This window comes from Canis lupus, chromosome 17 (genome assembly GCF_011100685.1).
Source record: "Canis lupus familiaris isolate Mischka breed German Shepherd chromosome 17, alternate assembly UU_Cfam_GSD_1.0, whole genome shotgun sequence".
Taxonomy (NCBI): domain Eukaryota; kingdom Metazoa; phylum Chordata; class Mammalia; order Carnivora; family Canidae; genus Canis; species Canis lupus.
In genome coordinates, this window is record NC_049238.1 from 31,074,497 (window position 1) to 31,091,343 (window position 16,847).

A 16,847-nucleotide genomic window follows, 5' to 3' on the forward strand; every position below is an offset into this window, starting at 1 on the left:
CGCATATTCACTTCCGGGTGAGAGGTGCCTCGTCGCCCCGGCAACCAGGGCGCGCTCCGCACCCACTTAGCCCTTGGTTCCCTCATTGCGGTAGAGCTGGCGGCCCCGGAGGAATCGCGGAGTCAAGAAAATCTCTGCCACACACCTCTGTCGAGTGAGTGCCCCTCCTCCCAATGCCCCGAGCGCGGAAGGGCACAGGGCTGCCCCAAGGAGAACTCCCCTTACGCCGCAGCGTGGCCCCTGGTGGCTCCGGTGTGGCTGTGACTTACTTCCTGATCGTCTACACTGGGCATGGCGTGGGGCACACGGAGAACCCGCCTGGCCTGGGGATCAGAACACCTGGATTCTACCTCTGATTCGGCCATCGACTGGCTGTTGTGAAATCTTAGTCAAGTGCCATCATCTCTGGGTTTCAGTTTCCTCTGTGGTGCCAGATGGTCTCCACATCTCTTAGGTTCTCCCTCGCTCTAACATTACAAAGTTTCAAATGTGGAGCAATTTAAGGGCATTTGAAAACAGGTTTTTTTTGGGAATCCTTGGGTGGCTCAGCAGTTTAGCGCTGCCTTCAGCCCAGGGTGTGATCCTGGAGACCTGGGATCGAGTCCCACGTCGGGCTCTCTGCATGGTGCCTGCTTCTGTCTCTGCCTCTCTCTCTGTGTCTTTCATGAATAAATAAATAAAATCTTAAAAAAAAAACAACAGGTTTTTTTTGTATGATAAAGCACTGCTTGGTAAGCACTTAATGCCTGCTTCCCAAGTGCCATTCATTCACTAGACATTCAGTTCCTACGAACAAGTACTAAGCACCTACCACTAAGTACTAAACTGGACACTAGAGTGAGAAAAAAAAGATTTGACTAATCCCTGATCCCTGACCTGGGCGAGCTGGGTATTGTGATTGGGGATTCCAGCACAAAAGCGTTGTTTTAACAGGGTTCTAAGTGTGTGGAGACGCCTAGATGAGTCTAGGGTGAGGGGAGATAAGAAAGGCTTTGCTCAGGTGATACCTGTCTTTTTCTTTGTGCTTTTTTTCTGGGAAAAAATTGCAACTTCGTATCCCAGTTCACCAATTTACTTTTCCGTTGTATCCATTATGCTATTCAGTCATTACACCAATTATGTTATTCATTTCCTAGATTGCTAATTGGTTCTTTTTCATAACCTGTCTCAAGGATACTATACCCTCCCTTCCTCTCTGAGGATGTTACAGTATTCTGAGGTCTTCTACCTATTGTGTTATGTTTCCTCAAAGGGGATGAGCCTCCGGTCTTTTTCAATTGGCACCTAAATTAATTTTTATATTTTTTATTTTTTTAAAGATTTTATTTATTTATTAGAGACAGAGAGAGAGAGAGAGAAGCAGGTAGGCTCCATGCAGAGAGCTCGACACGGGACTCGATCCCAGTTCTCCAGGATCAGGCCCCAGGCCGATCGCCGGCGCTAAACCGCTGAGCCATAGGGGCTGCCCCTAAATTAATTTTTAAATAAAAATTTAGTTCTCTTGTCCCACCCGCAGAGATTCTGATTCAGTAATATAGGAACTTGCAAGCATCCTAGGTAATTCTGATGCACGAGCCACACTTTGAGTAACATTCTGGTAGACTCTATGGTCCCAGAAGTTAGAATTTACTTATCTTCTCCATATTTATGTGTTCTTTGCTATTGGAAAAAAATAACTTCTAATGATTTAGTCCGCTAAATGTCCCAGGGCTTTGAGGCATAGATTCCCCTCAGTCCTTTCTTTTGATCTCGTCTCCATTCCAATCTCATTCTGTTTAGACAGCCTCACCCCTACCTCTCCCCACTATCATATACTATCTTTCTTTATTTTCTATTCCCTCCTTGTGCCAATTCCTCACTCCACTTTACCTCTGTGAGGGCATCAACAGGTCATAGAAGCTACCCAAGAGAAATAGAAACGTATATCCACACAAAAACTTATACATGAATGTCTATAGCAAAGATCTTCATAACAGCCCAAACTGGATAGACAACCCCACTGTCCACCAATTGATAAATGGATAAACAAACTGTTATTGCTGTACAGTGGACTGTTATTTGGTAAAAAGAGATGAAGTACTGCTACATGACATGGATGAACCTTAAAAACATGCTAAGTAAAAAAAAAAAAAAAAAACATGCTAAGTAAAAGAAGCCAATCATAAAGGACCACATACTGTGTGACTCCATTTATATGTAATGGACAAAATAGGCAAATCCATAGGGATAGGAAGTAGATTAGTGGTTGCCAGGGGCTGCCGTGGAGTTGAGGTGTGGCTGGGGATAGAGAAGAGATGGGAGTAGAAATTAGGGGAATGGAGACTAACTGTTAACATTCTAAAATTAGATTGTAATGATAGTTTCATACCTCTGAATATGCTAAAAAACATTAAATTGTATACTTTTAAAGGGTAAGTTTTATGATATGTGAATTATACATTAATAAAGCTATTATAATAAATAAATAAAAATAGATCATCTAGACAAAATTATTAATTTCCTCAAGACCCTACACTAGATGATGGAAATGCCAAGTAATCATGATACGTGAGCAGCCCAGGTGGCTCAGCGGTTTAGTACCGCATTCAGCTCAGGGCCTGATCCTGAAGACCTAGGATCGAGTCCCACGTCGGGCTCCCGGTTCATGGAGCCTGCTTCTCCCTCTGCCTGTGTCTCTGCCTCTTTCTCTCTCCTTCTCTCTCTCTGTGTTTCTCATGAATAAATAAATAAACTCTTTAAAAAAATCATGATACGTTTATGATCATATGAAGTGAGTCAATTTGGTTAGCCCTTAAAGCACATTTGGTCTTCTAACATAAAAATATTTAAGTTTACGTGACTTTTCTTAACTCTTTTAAAACAGCTGCTGAAGTGTATAAGATAAACTTCATATTTCCAAATGGAGACAAGTATGGTAAGCACATATTTCAATTACTTTTTCTATCTCGATTTACATTAAATAGCTTAAGAGTAAAAGAAAAAGAGACTGTAAATTTTGTAAAACTACTATTGGAATATTCCATTAAATAAAATGACACAGAAATACTAATAGATGGACAGATTTTAAATTTAAACTCTAATGTTAAGTCTAGGCAGTATGCCTTGAAACCTATATATGGGATCTGTCAGTCTTCCTGGCTGGTATGTTTTAATGGTTACAGGACTAAGGGGCACCTGTCTTGCTCAGTCAGAAGAGCATACAACTCTTGATCTCAGGGTCATGAGTTCAAGACCCATGAAGGATGTAGAGATTACTTATATACATACATAAATTTAAAACAACAACAACAACAAACCCCAAGACCTTTTAAGTCCATAGAGCTCCTTATCTCTGGTCACATTAGTTTCAGTGCTAGAGAGCCAAAGAGACCCATAGGGGTGCAGTTGTGATTAGGCCCGAACATACTTTATCACCTAGTCAAACAAGGTTCCCATTCATAATGAGTTATAATATATTTATCTCTTGTTTAGATGGTGACTGTACAAGAACATCTTCTGGAATCTTTGAGAGAAATGGAATAGGTATTCATACCACTCCTAATGGGATTGTCTACACAGGAAGCTGGAAAGATGACAAGGTATTGTTGTTATTGTAATATTGACAGTGGATAAGTAAACCTATTGCTTAAATGATTCCTGGCATTTCACCATTAATGAAAAACACATATGAGTAGACTATACAATAAAAATAACTGATATGGACATAGGAGTGATACTAAAGTCATAAAAGGTTTATCATCTTTTTTTAAAGTTTTATTTATTTAAGTAATCTCTACACCCAAAGTGAGGCTCAAACTCACAACCTCCCACCACCCACCACCCTGAGATCAAGAGTCTCATGCTCCTCTGAGCAAGCCATAGAGGCTCCCTGTCATCTTTATTATTATTTTTCTCATCTCCTATTCACTTAGTAGTTAAACTCATTACATAATTTACTCATCTAATCCTCATAGCAACCTCATGACATAGGTAAAAATTAATGCTCCTATTTTACAAATGAGGGAAATCAGGCTCAGGTTTCTTGCCCAGGGAGTAATGAAACCAGATATATACCCGGGTCTGCCTGAATACAAATTTTTGTTGCTCATAACTAATTTGTACTGTTTCCTGGGCTAATTAAACTGGTTGTCCTTTAAGATCTTTGACATATTCACGATATCTTGAGGACTCTATTATCCTCATCATGGACCCCCTAGATATTCAGATGCTCCAGATCAGGAACATTTGACTTGGTGGGCTTCAGAGAGAGATGCATTTGAAGGACAATGATAAATGGTAAATGTCTTATTTTATTTTTGTGGAAATAAAGGATGATACAATGATAGATTAAATAATAACCAAGTGGATGATAGACCTATTTATGTACATTTTTTAAGTATTCTAGGTAACTGAATGTTAGTTACTGAGATCATTTCCTTTGTTATAAACAGATGAATGGTTTTGGAAGACTTGAGCATTTTTCGGGAGCAGTGTATGAAGGACACTTTAAGGACAATATGTTTCATGGACTGGGGACATATACATTTCCAACTGGGGCAAAGTATACTGGAAACTTCAATGAAAATAGGTAGGCTTAAAATAAAGTCATCGTAGTTATAAAAGATTCTTTCCAGGCATATTTGCTTAAATATTATATTTAGTTAATACTAAAATGCTAAATATTCTTTTGTAATATATTTCATTAAAATATATTTATAATATATTTATTAAGAATTACTGGATTAGAAGCACCTGGGTGGCTCGGTGAGTTAAGTGTCTGACTCTTGATTTCAGCTCAGGTCATGATCTGAGTTGTGAGATCGAGCCCTGCATTGACCTCCAAGCTGGGCGTGGAAGCTGCTTAAAATTCTCTCTGTCTCTCTCTCTCTGCCCCTCACTCTGCCCCTCTCCCTCTCTCTCTATTAAAAAAAAAAAAAGAATTGTTGGATTATTTGAGGGGGGAAATGTCATGAGAGGCTAAGACCATCATGAGCCTCCAAAAGAAAATATTCTTGGTAGTAATCTATTAGACTTTTCATTTATTTCCTCTTACCTTTCGTATTACTATAGAACCTTTTGAAGTCAACTTGAAAATGGAAAATAGTCAGAATTATTGAGAAAATTTAGGCCAAAAATTACTTTCACTTAAAATATCCAGATAAACTTTTTTTTTTTTTTTTTTTTTTTTTTTAAAGAGGGAGCGAGGGAGATGGGGGAGAGGGAGAGGAAGCAAGAGAATCTTAAGCAGACTCCACACCCAGCATGGAGCCTGATATAGGGTTTTATCTCACAGCCTTGAGACCATGACCTGAGTCGAAACCAAGAGTTGGATGCTTAAACAGCTGAGCCACTCAGGCACCCCATGCTGATAAACTTTTAAAAAAGAAGCCTTGGGAGATAATTCATAACTGTTTATTGGATTTTGACCTGATATATGTATGTATTTTTACTAAGATAATTTTTAAAATGTAAGCAAAATTAGTCTTCGGATTATAGAAATGTACCCATTGTTACCTTTCTGAACTTATGCTTGAAGGAAAAATAAAAGTGAAATGAAACAAAAGCACACTTTTATAGCTTAATCTTCACACTGAATATTATGCCATGTCATCCAGAGATTCATGTTTATTTATAAATATCTTTATTATTTCCAGAATTGAAAATGCAGACTAATTGTTATGAAGTTGTTGATATAAATACATTTTGAGGAGAGTAGAAAAGTATTCACCTTTTTTTATTCCAAGTCTGTGCTGATAACACAAACTTTTTCCACTGATGTTAATGAAGGGAAAAATTCTAACCCATGGTATTAAAGTCTATTTGTATATGTGAAGTACATTTTCACTACTTCCAAGAGTCCAAGAAAACCCTCCACATAGAATACAGCACCTCACACATAGTTGATAGTCAATAAATATTTGTTGAATAAATGAATGAACTAATATGAATTTTTCATTTTTTAACTGATTGTTTAAGTTTTGTATAAACTTAGTGTATGAGATCCAAAAATCTTGGACACCAAAATTTGTATAATAACAAGGTTTGCTGGAGGGTATTATGCTGAGTGAAGTAAGTCAGTCGGAGAAGGACAAACATTATATGTTCTCATTCATGTGGGGAATATAAATAATAGTGAAAGGGAATATAAGGGAAGGGAGAAGAAATGTGTGGGAAATATCAGAAAGGGAGACAGAATGTAAAGACTGCTAACTCTGGGAAACGAACTAGGGGTGGTGGAAGGGGAGGAGGGCGGGGGGTGGGAGTGATTGGGTGACAGGCACTGGGGGTTATTCTGTATGTTGGTAAATTGAACACCAATAAAAATAAATTAAAAAAAATAACAAGGTTTGTTTGGGATAGTAATGGTTTTGGTAGGATATGAAAGCAGGATGCTGAATTTTATTTTATTATTTTATTTTATTTTATTTTATTTTATTTTATTTATTTTTAGGATGCTGAATTTTATTTATTTTTTTATTATTTTTTTAAGATTTTATTTATTCATCAGAGAGAGAGAGAGAGAGGCAGAGACACAGGCAGAGGGAGAAGCAGGCTCCATGCAAGGGAGCAAGGGAGCCGACGTGGGACTCGACCCTGGGTCTCCAGGATCAGGCCCTGGGCCGAAGGCGGCGCCAAACCGCTGAGCCACCTGGGTTGCCCGAGGATGCTGAATTTTATTTCTTTTTTCTTTTTTTTTTTAAGATTTATTTATTTATATACTTATTTATGTTGGACACAGAGAGAGAGAGAGAGAGAGGCAGAGACACAGGAGGAGGGAGAAGCAGGCTCCGTGCCGGGAGCCCAACGTGGGACTCCATCCCGGGACTCCAGGATCGCGCCCCCTGGGCCAAAGGCAGGCGCTAAACCGCTGAGCCACCCAGGGATCCCTGGATGCTGAATTTTAATTTTTAATTTTTTTTTTTTTTTTTTAATGATAGTCACAGAGAGAGAGAGAGGCAGAGACACAGGCAGAGGGAGAAGCAGGCTCCATGCGCCGGGAGCCGGACATGGGACTCGATCCCAGGTCTCCAGGATCGCGCCCTGGGCCAAAGGCAGGCGCCAAACCGCCGTGCCACCCAGGGATCCCTGGATGCTGAATTTTAAATCAAAGTTTGAAAGTGGGAAGATATAATTCTTCAGGCATAGAGTATAATATGCTAGACAATCTTATACCTAGACTGTAAATTCTTGGCTAATGAACAAATTTATTTTTTACTATTGCAGGGTGGAAGGTGAAGGACAATATACTGATATCCAAGGACTAGAATGGTGTGGTAACTTTCATTTCACTGCTGCTCCAGGCCTGAAACTAAAGCTCCACATGTAGTATATTCTGCATTAAAGTTTTAATGTGGTAACTGAAGCTTTTAGTTATAAAGAAAACTTAGTTATCTGAAATAACTTCATACACTACCTCTGTATCATAATTTTGCCAATAAAACCATCATTCAACGTCTTTTTGAACTTTATTTTCATTATCTTATAATTAGTTTAAAATAAATTATGTGGGGATGGCTGGGTGGCTCAGCCAGTTGAGCATCCAATTCTTGATTTTGGCTCAGATCATAATCTCAGGGTCATGAGATCAAGCCCTGTGTCAAGCTCTGCACTGGATGTGGAGCCTCCTTAAGATAGATTCTCCCCCTCCCTCTGGCTCTCCCCCTGCTTACATGCACACTCTCTCTTTCTCTCTAAAATAAACAAATCTGGGGGATCCCTGGGTGGCTCAGCGGTTTGGCACCTGCCTTTGGTCCAGAGTGTGATCCTGGAGTCCCGGGATCAAGTCCCACATCAGGCTTCATGCATGGAGCCTGCTTCTCCCTCTGCCTATGTCTCTGCCTCTCCCTGTCTCAGTCTGTGTCTCTCATGAATAAATAAATAAAATATATTTTTTAATTTTTTTCTTTTTAAATTTATTTATTCATGATAGTCACACGGAGAGAGAGAGAGAGGCAGAGAGAGACACAGGCAGAGGGAGAAGCAGGCTCCATGCACCGGGAGCCCGATGTGGGATTCGATCCTGGGTCTCCAGGATCGCACCCTGGGCCAAAGGCAGGCGCCAAACCGCTGCGCCACCCAGGGATCCCAATAAATAAAATATTTTAGAAAAATAAAATAAATCTTTTTTTTTTAAATAAAATAAATTATGTGATTCTTTTTTTTTTTTTTTTTAAAGATTTTATTTATTTATTCATGATAGTCACAGAGAGAGAGAGAGAGAGAGGCAGAGACACAGGCAGAAGGAGAAGCAGGCTCCATGCACCGGGAGCCCGACGTGGGATTCGATCCCGGGTCTCCAGGATCACGCCCCGGGCCAAAGGCAGGCGCCAAACCGCTGCGCCACCCAGGGATCCCCCTTTTTTTTTTAAAAGATTTTATTTATTTATTCATGACAGACACACAGAGAGAGAGGCAGAGACAGGCAGAGGGAGAAGCAGGCTCGCTGCAGGGAGGCCGACGTGGAACTCAATCCTGGATCTCCAGGATCATACCCCAGGCTAAAGGAGGTGCCAAACCTATGGGCCATCGGGGCTGCCCTGTGATTCATTTTAATAAACACAGCAGAACTATCTAAATCTTGGCAAAGTCAATTTTCAATCCTGTGCCTGAGTTTTGTCATCTTTAAAAAGCATATCTCAAAAAAAATAAATAAATAAAAAGCATATCTCAAAAAAAAAAAAAAAAAAAACATATCTCTCTGTTAAAGGGAACTACCAAGGAATTGAAAAGAATCCACAGAATGGGAAGAAAGTCTTCTATCTGATGCAGGTTTAGATTCCAGAGTATATAAAGAACTCATATGTAAATATATATAAATAAAATAAAAATATAACCCAATTTAAAAATGGGCAAAGGATTTGTTTTTTGTTTGGTCGGGTTTTTAAAAGATTTTATTTATTTATTCATAAGAGACACACAGAGAGAGAGGCAAAGACACAGGCAGAGGGAAAAGCAGGCTCCACACAGGAAGCCTGACATGGGACTCGATCCCCAGTCTCCAGGATCATGCCCTGGTCTGAAGGCAGGCACCAAACCGCTGAGCCACCCAGGCTTCCCAAAGGATTTGAATAGACATGTCTTCAAAGAAGATATGCAAATGTCTAATAAGCAAATGAAATCATTACTCTTTAGGAAAGAAGTAATATAGTAATACAGTGCTGTAGTAAGATAGCACTTCACAATCACTCAGCTGGCTATATTAAAAAATACAATAACAAAGATTGGCAATGATAGGGAGAAATTGGAAACTGCCAACATTTCTGCTGCGAATATAAGATGGTACAGCTGCTATGGAAAAGTTTTTCAAAAAGTTAGGCATAGAGTTACCATACAACCCAGGAATTCCTAACTATGTACCCCAAATAATTGACCTGTATAGGAATATTCATGGCAGCGTTATTCATAACAGTTCAATGTTGGAAACAACCCAAATATCCATCAACTGTTGAATGTATAAAAAAATGTGGTATATCCATATAAAGGATTATTTTCAGCCATAAAAAGGAATGAAGTACTGACACATGCTACAACATGAATGAACCTTGAAAACATTATGCTAAGTGAAAGAAGCCAATTGCAAAAGGCCACACATTTACACCCCTTATGTGAAATGCCCAGAATAGGCAAATCCATAGAGACAGGAAGTAGATCAGTGGTTGCCATGGGAGGAAGGAACTGGGAGGCATGGGGTTTCTTTTTGGGGGTGATGGAAATATTTTAGAATTAGTGGTGATGGTTATACAACCTTTGTGAATACTAAAATCACTGAATTATTCACAATAAAAGGGCAAATGTTATGTTTGGTATGTGAATTATATTTCAATTTTTTAAAAAGTATATTTCAATGTTTTGTGTCCTCATGTATTCTATGCCAAAGAAGCTTCTTCACGTTCTAGATAACACAGTTTTAAAATGGCCAGAAGAGTATATGACAGCTACATATTAAAAATTATAATAAAGACCTGAGTTTGCTGAAATTGTTTTTCTGAAAATGACAAAAAGTGCTGTAAACAGTAACTTCCATATCATATTTTTTCATTCAAAATCTTGTGGAAATTTGTACTTCTCAATATATCATTGCTAAATTCTTAAAAATTTCTTGTACTACTATAAATCTGGATTGAGATGTCTTTAAAATATAAATAAAAATGATATTTTTGTTAGTTTTCCATAATCATATATTATGTATTTAATTTCAAAAGACCCCATTTTTAACAGTTCAAAGATACATTTTTAAAATTAGACACTTTTGGATTTGTTGCTTAGCATTAATTGGTATGTTTTACAATTAAATATTATTATTATACTGGAATTTATACAAATTAAGATAAAGTAAGAGGGGGATGTTTTCAGGGACCAGGACATATAATTCAATTTCAAAATTTCTGGAAAATATAGAAAAATATCTGTTTTATTGCAAACCTAATTTTTCCCAATATTTTCCTTTAAAAGTATTTAAGGTAACAAGATAAATATTTTGCTTTTAAAATCTTTAACTTTTTATTGATAGAGGAATAACTTTTTAATGCTCAAATTTCCAGTTTTCTAAGATAACAAAGTCATTTCATTTAAACAGTTTTCTTTCTTTTACTCCTTGAAAGTAAATGCAGTTCAGTTGATTAGTTGATGCTAGAATTTGACCTGAAGCTTATATAATTAGAAGAGACACTAGTTTTCCTCATTTAAAAGCCTAGTTAGCATATGACAGTCTCGTTTCCGGGGAAGTCAAACCTCCCCTGCTTTTTTTTTTTTTTTTTAATAACCTTTAAATTAATTTAGACTCCAGATAAGCCTTGATCTGAGGATGATATAACCACAGCAAGCAACATGGGGTAAGTGTGTGCTTTTATAAGCTTTGAAAGATGTTGAGAGGGGAAATATTTTCATAAAGGAAGGAATCCCATATATCCTTACTAATTCAGCTTCAAGCCACGCTGACATTAATTTAAGGTAGCCATTTAAAAGAAGTAACTATTTAAAAGTTATAACAATTTGTAAAACATTCATTTATTTTCTTGCTTAATTTTTAAATTATACCATAATCTGCCTTTGCAAGTTGTCAACTAATGAAGTGTTTGGGGACTGAAGAGTGTGGGATATTTATGTATTAATTTGAAGCAGAGTTACATTTTGAGAGTAATCTTAAAGATGACAGGATTCTCGATTTACAAGACTGATAAACCCAACATATATATGCCTCTTTGGGATTAAGAATAAAGGATAAAAAAGATTAGGAATGTCTTTTGTGACACAGAAAAGGGACAGAGGATTCTATCAGAGTTCACTCTGCTATGTACCGAATAATGTGTGCTGATTAATTACACAGGGACATTAGTGAAACTTAATTCTAAACTCTTTGTGGGGTTTGGGAACATGATAAGAAGAATTGGGCTTCACTTGAAAGCTTTCTATTCTTTACTTAAGCAAGACTAGCATTCCATTATAATTAGTATTGGAATTAATGGGCTTTTATATGCTGAAACTAGTATTCTAAAAATGTAGAATTACGTCTTTTTATTACCATTTTGTCTTTTTAAATAGCGCCTTTCAATAAAAAAATCATATTGCTGGAAATGGCATAACCATTTCATTGCAATCACTTCTGAAGGATTTAACATAAATGATCAGAAATTTATACTAGGGAAATTTTTTGACACATGTTTATTCTAAACAGTTTCCCTGAATTTAATTAACATCTACATTTTTGTTGATACCATGGACTCTGAAAACGCAGTCTAAATCAGTTTGAAGCCTCAGAGGCTTTTGAAAGAAAAGATGATCATAATATTGTTAACTTTTAATATAATACAATATAAAAGTTAACAGATAAACACCTTGTACAGATCGCACATTCATGTGGTTGATCTGATTTGGGACAGAATTGATGATTTGTCCTTATTCCCCCTCTTTCCCTCCTCTCTTCTCTCTATATAAGAGTGAATATCAACATAGCAGTAAACTAGTAAACTCCAAGCAATGGACACACAAAAAGTATTCCTTTCTTCCTTCCTCTCTGAAAAAAAATTTTTGTAAAATCAAACAATGGCAAGTGATTTACAGATGGTCTGAATTTTCATCTATGGACCCCAGATTCAGAATCTTCTGATTTTGAATGTAAGGACTGGAGTATGAGTTGCTCATTATTTTTGAATTTTTATAAAATGTAAGAATATTTAATTATTTCTGCTAATCTTCTCTCGGGGACAATGTTGAAAGTACTGATTCTTCTACTGACCATCTCCCAACACACACACACACACACACACACACACACACACGAAAGAAGCACAGTTTGATCAATATCCATAGTTTGACAATCACATTACTACTGCTTGTCCCCAATGACTTGATTAATCACTGTGCTTTCAAGAATGCCAGAAATCATCTTGGGAATGCTGGAAGAAAAAAATGTTCATTATTTTATTTGTAAGGTGCTTTCAGTGCCCTAAATAAGATGAACTAAACCATAAATCACTAAACTTTACAGAGGATACTCTTCTGATTATTTTGTTACCTAATCCTGTCCTGACTGAGAGAAGAGAGTTTGGTAGGTATTGACACCCATTTAAGTCTTCCTAAAATAGAAAAATAAAAAAAAGTGGCAGCTGATCAGATGCTCAAATTTTTTCATTTGAGGAAGTCTTTAGAATTTATCCCCTGGGAATGAAGAAGCAGCTGTTTAGGATTTTTTTGGACAGGGATTACTTATCTCAGAGCTATTTGAGAATACAATGCTCTTATATGGGTCTGTGCCAGCTCTTTCCATTTTTCCTCAGGCTATGCTGGCATAGTTTTAGTGAACAATGAAGGCAAATAATAGAAAATTCTAACAATCCTCCTTCTCTCAAATTTTCACTGGATTCCTTATGGAGTATGATGCTGGGTGGGGTGGGTAGAGAGAAAGGGATAATTGTGGAAAAGTGGAAGGTTAATGTTAAGTTGATACCTGTTATTTATCATCATACTCGGGTAGAGGATGAACAATGGGAAAGAAGGGATGAATGCATATCTTTGCTAAGATACTTTTCCTTTTTCTTTTCTTTCTTTCTTTCTTTCTTTATTTTTTAGATTTATTTATTTTAGGGAGAGAGAGAGAGCACAAGCGGGAGGGGCAGAGGGAGAGAGAATCTCAAGTGGACTCCACGCTGTGCGTGGATCTCCATATGGGGCTGGATCTCACCATCTTGAGATCACAACCTGAGTGGAAACCAAGAGTCCACTGTTAACCCACTGCACCACCCAGGAGCCCCCTGAGATACTTTCCAATACTCTTTCCCCATCTACCGTGGACTCCCAGTTGACATCTGAGGATAATAAATGTTAAGGTTCTGCTAAAATTGTAGAACCAGTAAGTTCATTATTACAGCATATTCAACCTCCCTTTAGTTTCCCAGTTCAAATAAGTGCAATTTTAAAAACTCCTTAATGGCTATAATCTTCACTTTCTGAATCTGAGAATTACAATCCACATCTTTTTCCTGGGCAAAGTACACATTGAGCTCATGCAATAACCTCTGAAATGTTGCTTCTATCTGTGTCTTCTTGTCCTTTCTAATAGTTGCTTCCCTCATTCAGATCATCATCACCTCTTGGATTGCTTACAGGGCCTGCTCTCTGGCCTCCCTGCAGCTGGTGTTCCCTTTGTAGGGCATCCTGTGAGAAGCATCTCCTTACTGAAGACATGGCATCTGGCTACTCCCGTGTTTAAAACTTTCAGTGACTCCTTGTTCTCTCTACTGCAGAGCAGGCCCCCAAGCAGGTACCACGGCCCCGTATCTTTCCCCAGTCTCCCAGTCTAGCTTTTCCTCCTGCCCTACCCTTCATGCTCCCTAAAATCCCTAAGTCCACCTGTGTCTTGTGACTTTCTACTCTGTTCCTTTGCTGATCCTTTTTACCATTTCTACACGTTGTGCAAATCCCAGTCCAAATCCTATCTTTGCTTTTAAGATTTATTTACTTGAGAGAGAGAGGGAGAGAGCATGAGTGGAGGAAAGGGCAGGGGGAGAAGCAGACTCCCTGCTGAACATGGAGCCCACCTACTCGGGGCTCTATCCCAGGATTCAGAGATCATGACCTGAGCCGAGGTCAGACGCTTAACCAACTGAGCCAGCCAGGTGCCCCACAGATCCTATCTTCTTTGTGAAATTTTCTGTAATCCTCAGAACTAGAACCATCTTTTTTCCTCTGAAAGTTTTAGGCACTTTATATTTTTCTGATTGCATTTTTTATAATCCATTATGGGCTACAGGTTACTCGTGTGTCTTCCTGAAGGAGGAATAATGTCATCTTCATATTTCTCCTAACACCTGGCACAGTGCTTTTTACATGGTATGTGCTCAGTTGAAATGAACTGTTTTTCTTTAATCCACAAAAAAAGCTAAAAACTGAATTTTAGCCAAACTTCCTTCTTTCTTCCCCAGTAGAATGGCCCCATCTTTCAAGTTCCTATCTGAAGAGCTCAAATGAGTGTATAATTCCACAATATAATTGTTGCAAGGAAGAAGGGTAAAAACAAGGATTGAAGTGATGCTCCTGAGGCTTCTGAAGAGTGGCGAATTTGTTATTCAATAAAAGGGACACACATACTTAAGGGAGAGAAGACTTTTAAGAATTAAAAATGCTTCTTGGTTTTAGACATTTCCCTAAAAGGCCAACATATCAGTAAGTTTGGGTTCATCTGCATAAGATGGAAAAGCAAAACAACAGTGGCTTAAACAAGCTAGAAGTTTATTTCTCTCTTATATTAAAAAAAAAAAAAAAAAGCCTAGGGCTGCCTGGTTGGTTCAGTCAGTAGAGCATGTGACTCTTGATCTCAGGGATATGAGTTCAAGTTCCACATTGGGCACAGAGCCTATTAAAAAAAAAAAAAAAAAAAAGCCCACAGGTTAGCAGTCCAGAGCTGTTAGAGTGGGTCCTTGTCTGAAGGACCCTGGTTCCTTCCATCCTGCTCTCCTGCCATCCAAGTTGTTCAGACTCCACCTATCTCATTTGTGTTCAGCCAGTAGGAAGGAAGAATAGGAATAAAAAAATGTTGTGTCTTTTGAGACTTCCCACAGATCATTCACATTATTTCTACTTCTACCTCAGGGGTTGAATCTATTCACCTAGCTGTGAAGGAGAAGGGGGAACATAGTTTTTAAACTGGGTTACTAAAGAAGATTCTCTTAAGATAAAGGAGTGGACCTTGACAAAATGGCAAAGGAGACTTAGTAAGCCTTCAGTGCCGCTACTGCCCACATTCCAGCCAGAATCACATTCCAGCCTTGATCTCCCTTAATCCTCACACTTACATTCTTATTATGATGCCACTTATGCAGATCAAGAAACGGATGCCCAGAAAGATTCTGTGACTTGGCCAAATGGCCAAAGAAGAAGCTTCAGATAATGAAAAAATGAAAAATAAATAAAACAAGTAGCTGGGTTGAACCTGTTATATTACTCAAAAACAAACTTAAGCCCCACAACCCAAAAAACCCACCATATACTCATAGAGCATTTTCCAAATGGATTTCTACTTAATTTTGACTGTAGATCACCTCAATCAGCCCCTACAGAAAAACCTATTACAAACCCGTTTCACTTGTCACTTGAAGTACATGACTTCATTTAATGTGGGATATTTAGGAAAATCTCTAGATTTGTGGCTTTCATCATTTTAGGGTCTGATGAATTGCTTTGAATGTTGAAGTACTCCAGCTGATTTTAAATACATAGGAATTTGTTTTTATTAGTCACCCAAAGATAGAAATACCAAGGTGAGTGTGTTTACTGAATACCAGGTAACTTAAAAAGGAAAGGGCTAAAAGAAACAAGAACTTTCATTTTTACTTTATATATTGTTGAATGATTAGAAATTTTTAACAGCAATCTTTATATATTGTTGAATGATTAGAAATTTTTAACAGCAATCTTAAAACAAAGGATGGTATAAATTACAAGATACCTATCCTTATCAATGGCCTTTTGTTTCTTGTAGAACCTCTAGAAAAATCAGAAAGACTTTACAAAACATGATGTGATGTCTACTGGTGGAGACAGGCCACGAGGTGAGTGAAAATTGCTTAGAGCTTATTTCTAGTAACGACACAGATGAGCTGAGAGCTTAGTTTAAACCAGTGTACTTAGTTTAAACTAGTACTTGTACTTCATTTATAAATTTAAACATTTATGCATTGCTTAAGAATCTTGTAATTCTCCTTTGTTTATTTGTTTTTATTTTTTAAAAGATTTTATTTATTTATTTGAGAGAAAGAGAGAGAGTGCAAGAGAGCAGGAACAAGAGGGAAGGGCAGAAGAAGAGGGAGAAGCAGATTCCCCGCTAAGCAGGGAACCTGAGGAGGTAGGGAGCTTGATCTCAGGTCCCTGGGATCATGACCTAAGCAGAAGATAGAGGCTTAACTGAGTCACCCATACACCCCAACTCTTCTTTATTTAAAAACAGGTAAATATATCATGAGATTCCTTCTTCATTAGCAGTCAGAGCTAAGCCACCTTATAAACTAGCCATGTTACATCAGACTTTTACTGAATGTATGAATGCTTACAGTATTGAGATAATAATGAACTATATTTTCACTGAGTTTTATTTTGAATGTCTTTGGAGATTGCAAACACAACAAAACCTTAAGGACAACAAAATTTGCATTCAACTAATATTTACTGAGTCCCTACTTCATGTTAGGCTTTGTGGCATGATAACTATGTGGGATAGGTAAGTATTATCCTCATTTTACAGATGAGGAGATGTAGGCTTATGAAGGGTAAGTAACATTCCCATGACATAAAACTAAATAAGTAGCAGGTCTGCAATTTGAAGCTAGATATCTCATGAACTTACGAAGAAAGTCCTATGGTTTAAAACATTATTT

General features: G+C 37.8%; 2 protein-coding genes across 6 annotated transcripts in view; both read left to right on the forward strand.

Moving 5' to 3' along the window:
* On the forward strand, nucleotides 1-7,435 carry MORN2 (MORN repeat containing 2). 2 transcript variants are annotated; one of them, XM_038561326.1, is made up of 5 exons: nucleotides 45-154; nucleotides 2,864-2,914; nucleotides 3,472-3,578; nucleotides 4,431-4,567; nucleotides 7,204-7,435. In XM_038561326.1, exons 4-5 carry the CDS (start codon nucleotides 4,431-4,433, stop codon nucleotides 7,304-7,306), a joined length of 240 nt encoding a protein of 79 aa, XP_038417254.1. In that variant the 5' UTR covers nucleotides 45-154; nucleotides 2,864-2,914; nucleotides 3,472-3,578; the 3' UTR covers nucleotides 7,307-7,435. The 2 variants fall into 2 exon arrangements, with proteins under 2 accessions (XP_038417253.1, XP_038417254.1); XM_038561325.1 differs by lacking the exon at nucleotides 3,472-3,578 and having other exon boundaries at nucleotides 1-154.
* Nucleotides 7,436-10,680: 3,245 nt separating this feature from the next.
* ARHGEF33 (Rho guanine nucleotide exchange factor 33) overlaps nucleotides 10,681-16,847 on the forward strand; it is an 80,444-nt gene continuing 74,277 nt past the window's right edge. For all 4 annotated transcript variants that reach the window (XM_038561335.1, XM_038561337.1, XM_038561336.1 and 1 more), the window contains exons 1-2: nucleotides 10,681-10,811; nucleotides 15,956-16,025. The gene's annotated coding sequence lies outside the window, so the exon portion shown is untranslated. The remainder of the gene's footprint in view (nucleotides 10,812-15,955; nucleotides 16,026-16,847) is intronic.

Coding starts and splice junctions, on each gene's coding strand:
- MORN2 (XM_038561325.1), top strand. Junction 4,568..7,203: donor GGAAACTTCAATGAAAATAG/GTAGGCTTAAAA, acceptor TTACTATTGCAG/GGTGGAAGGTGAAGGACAAT.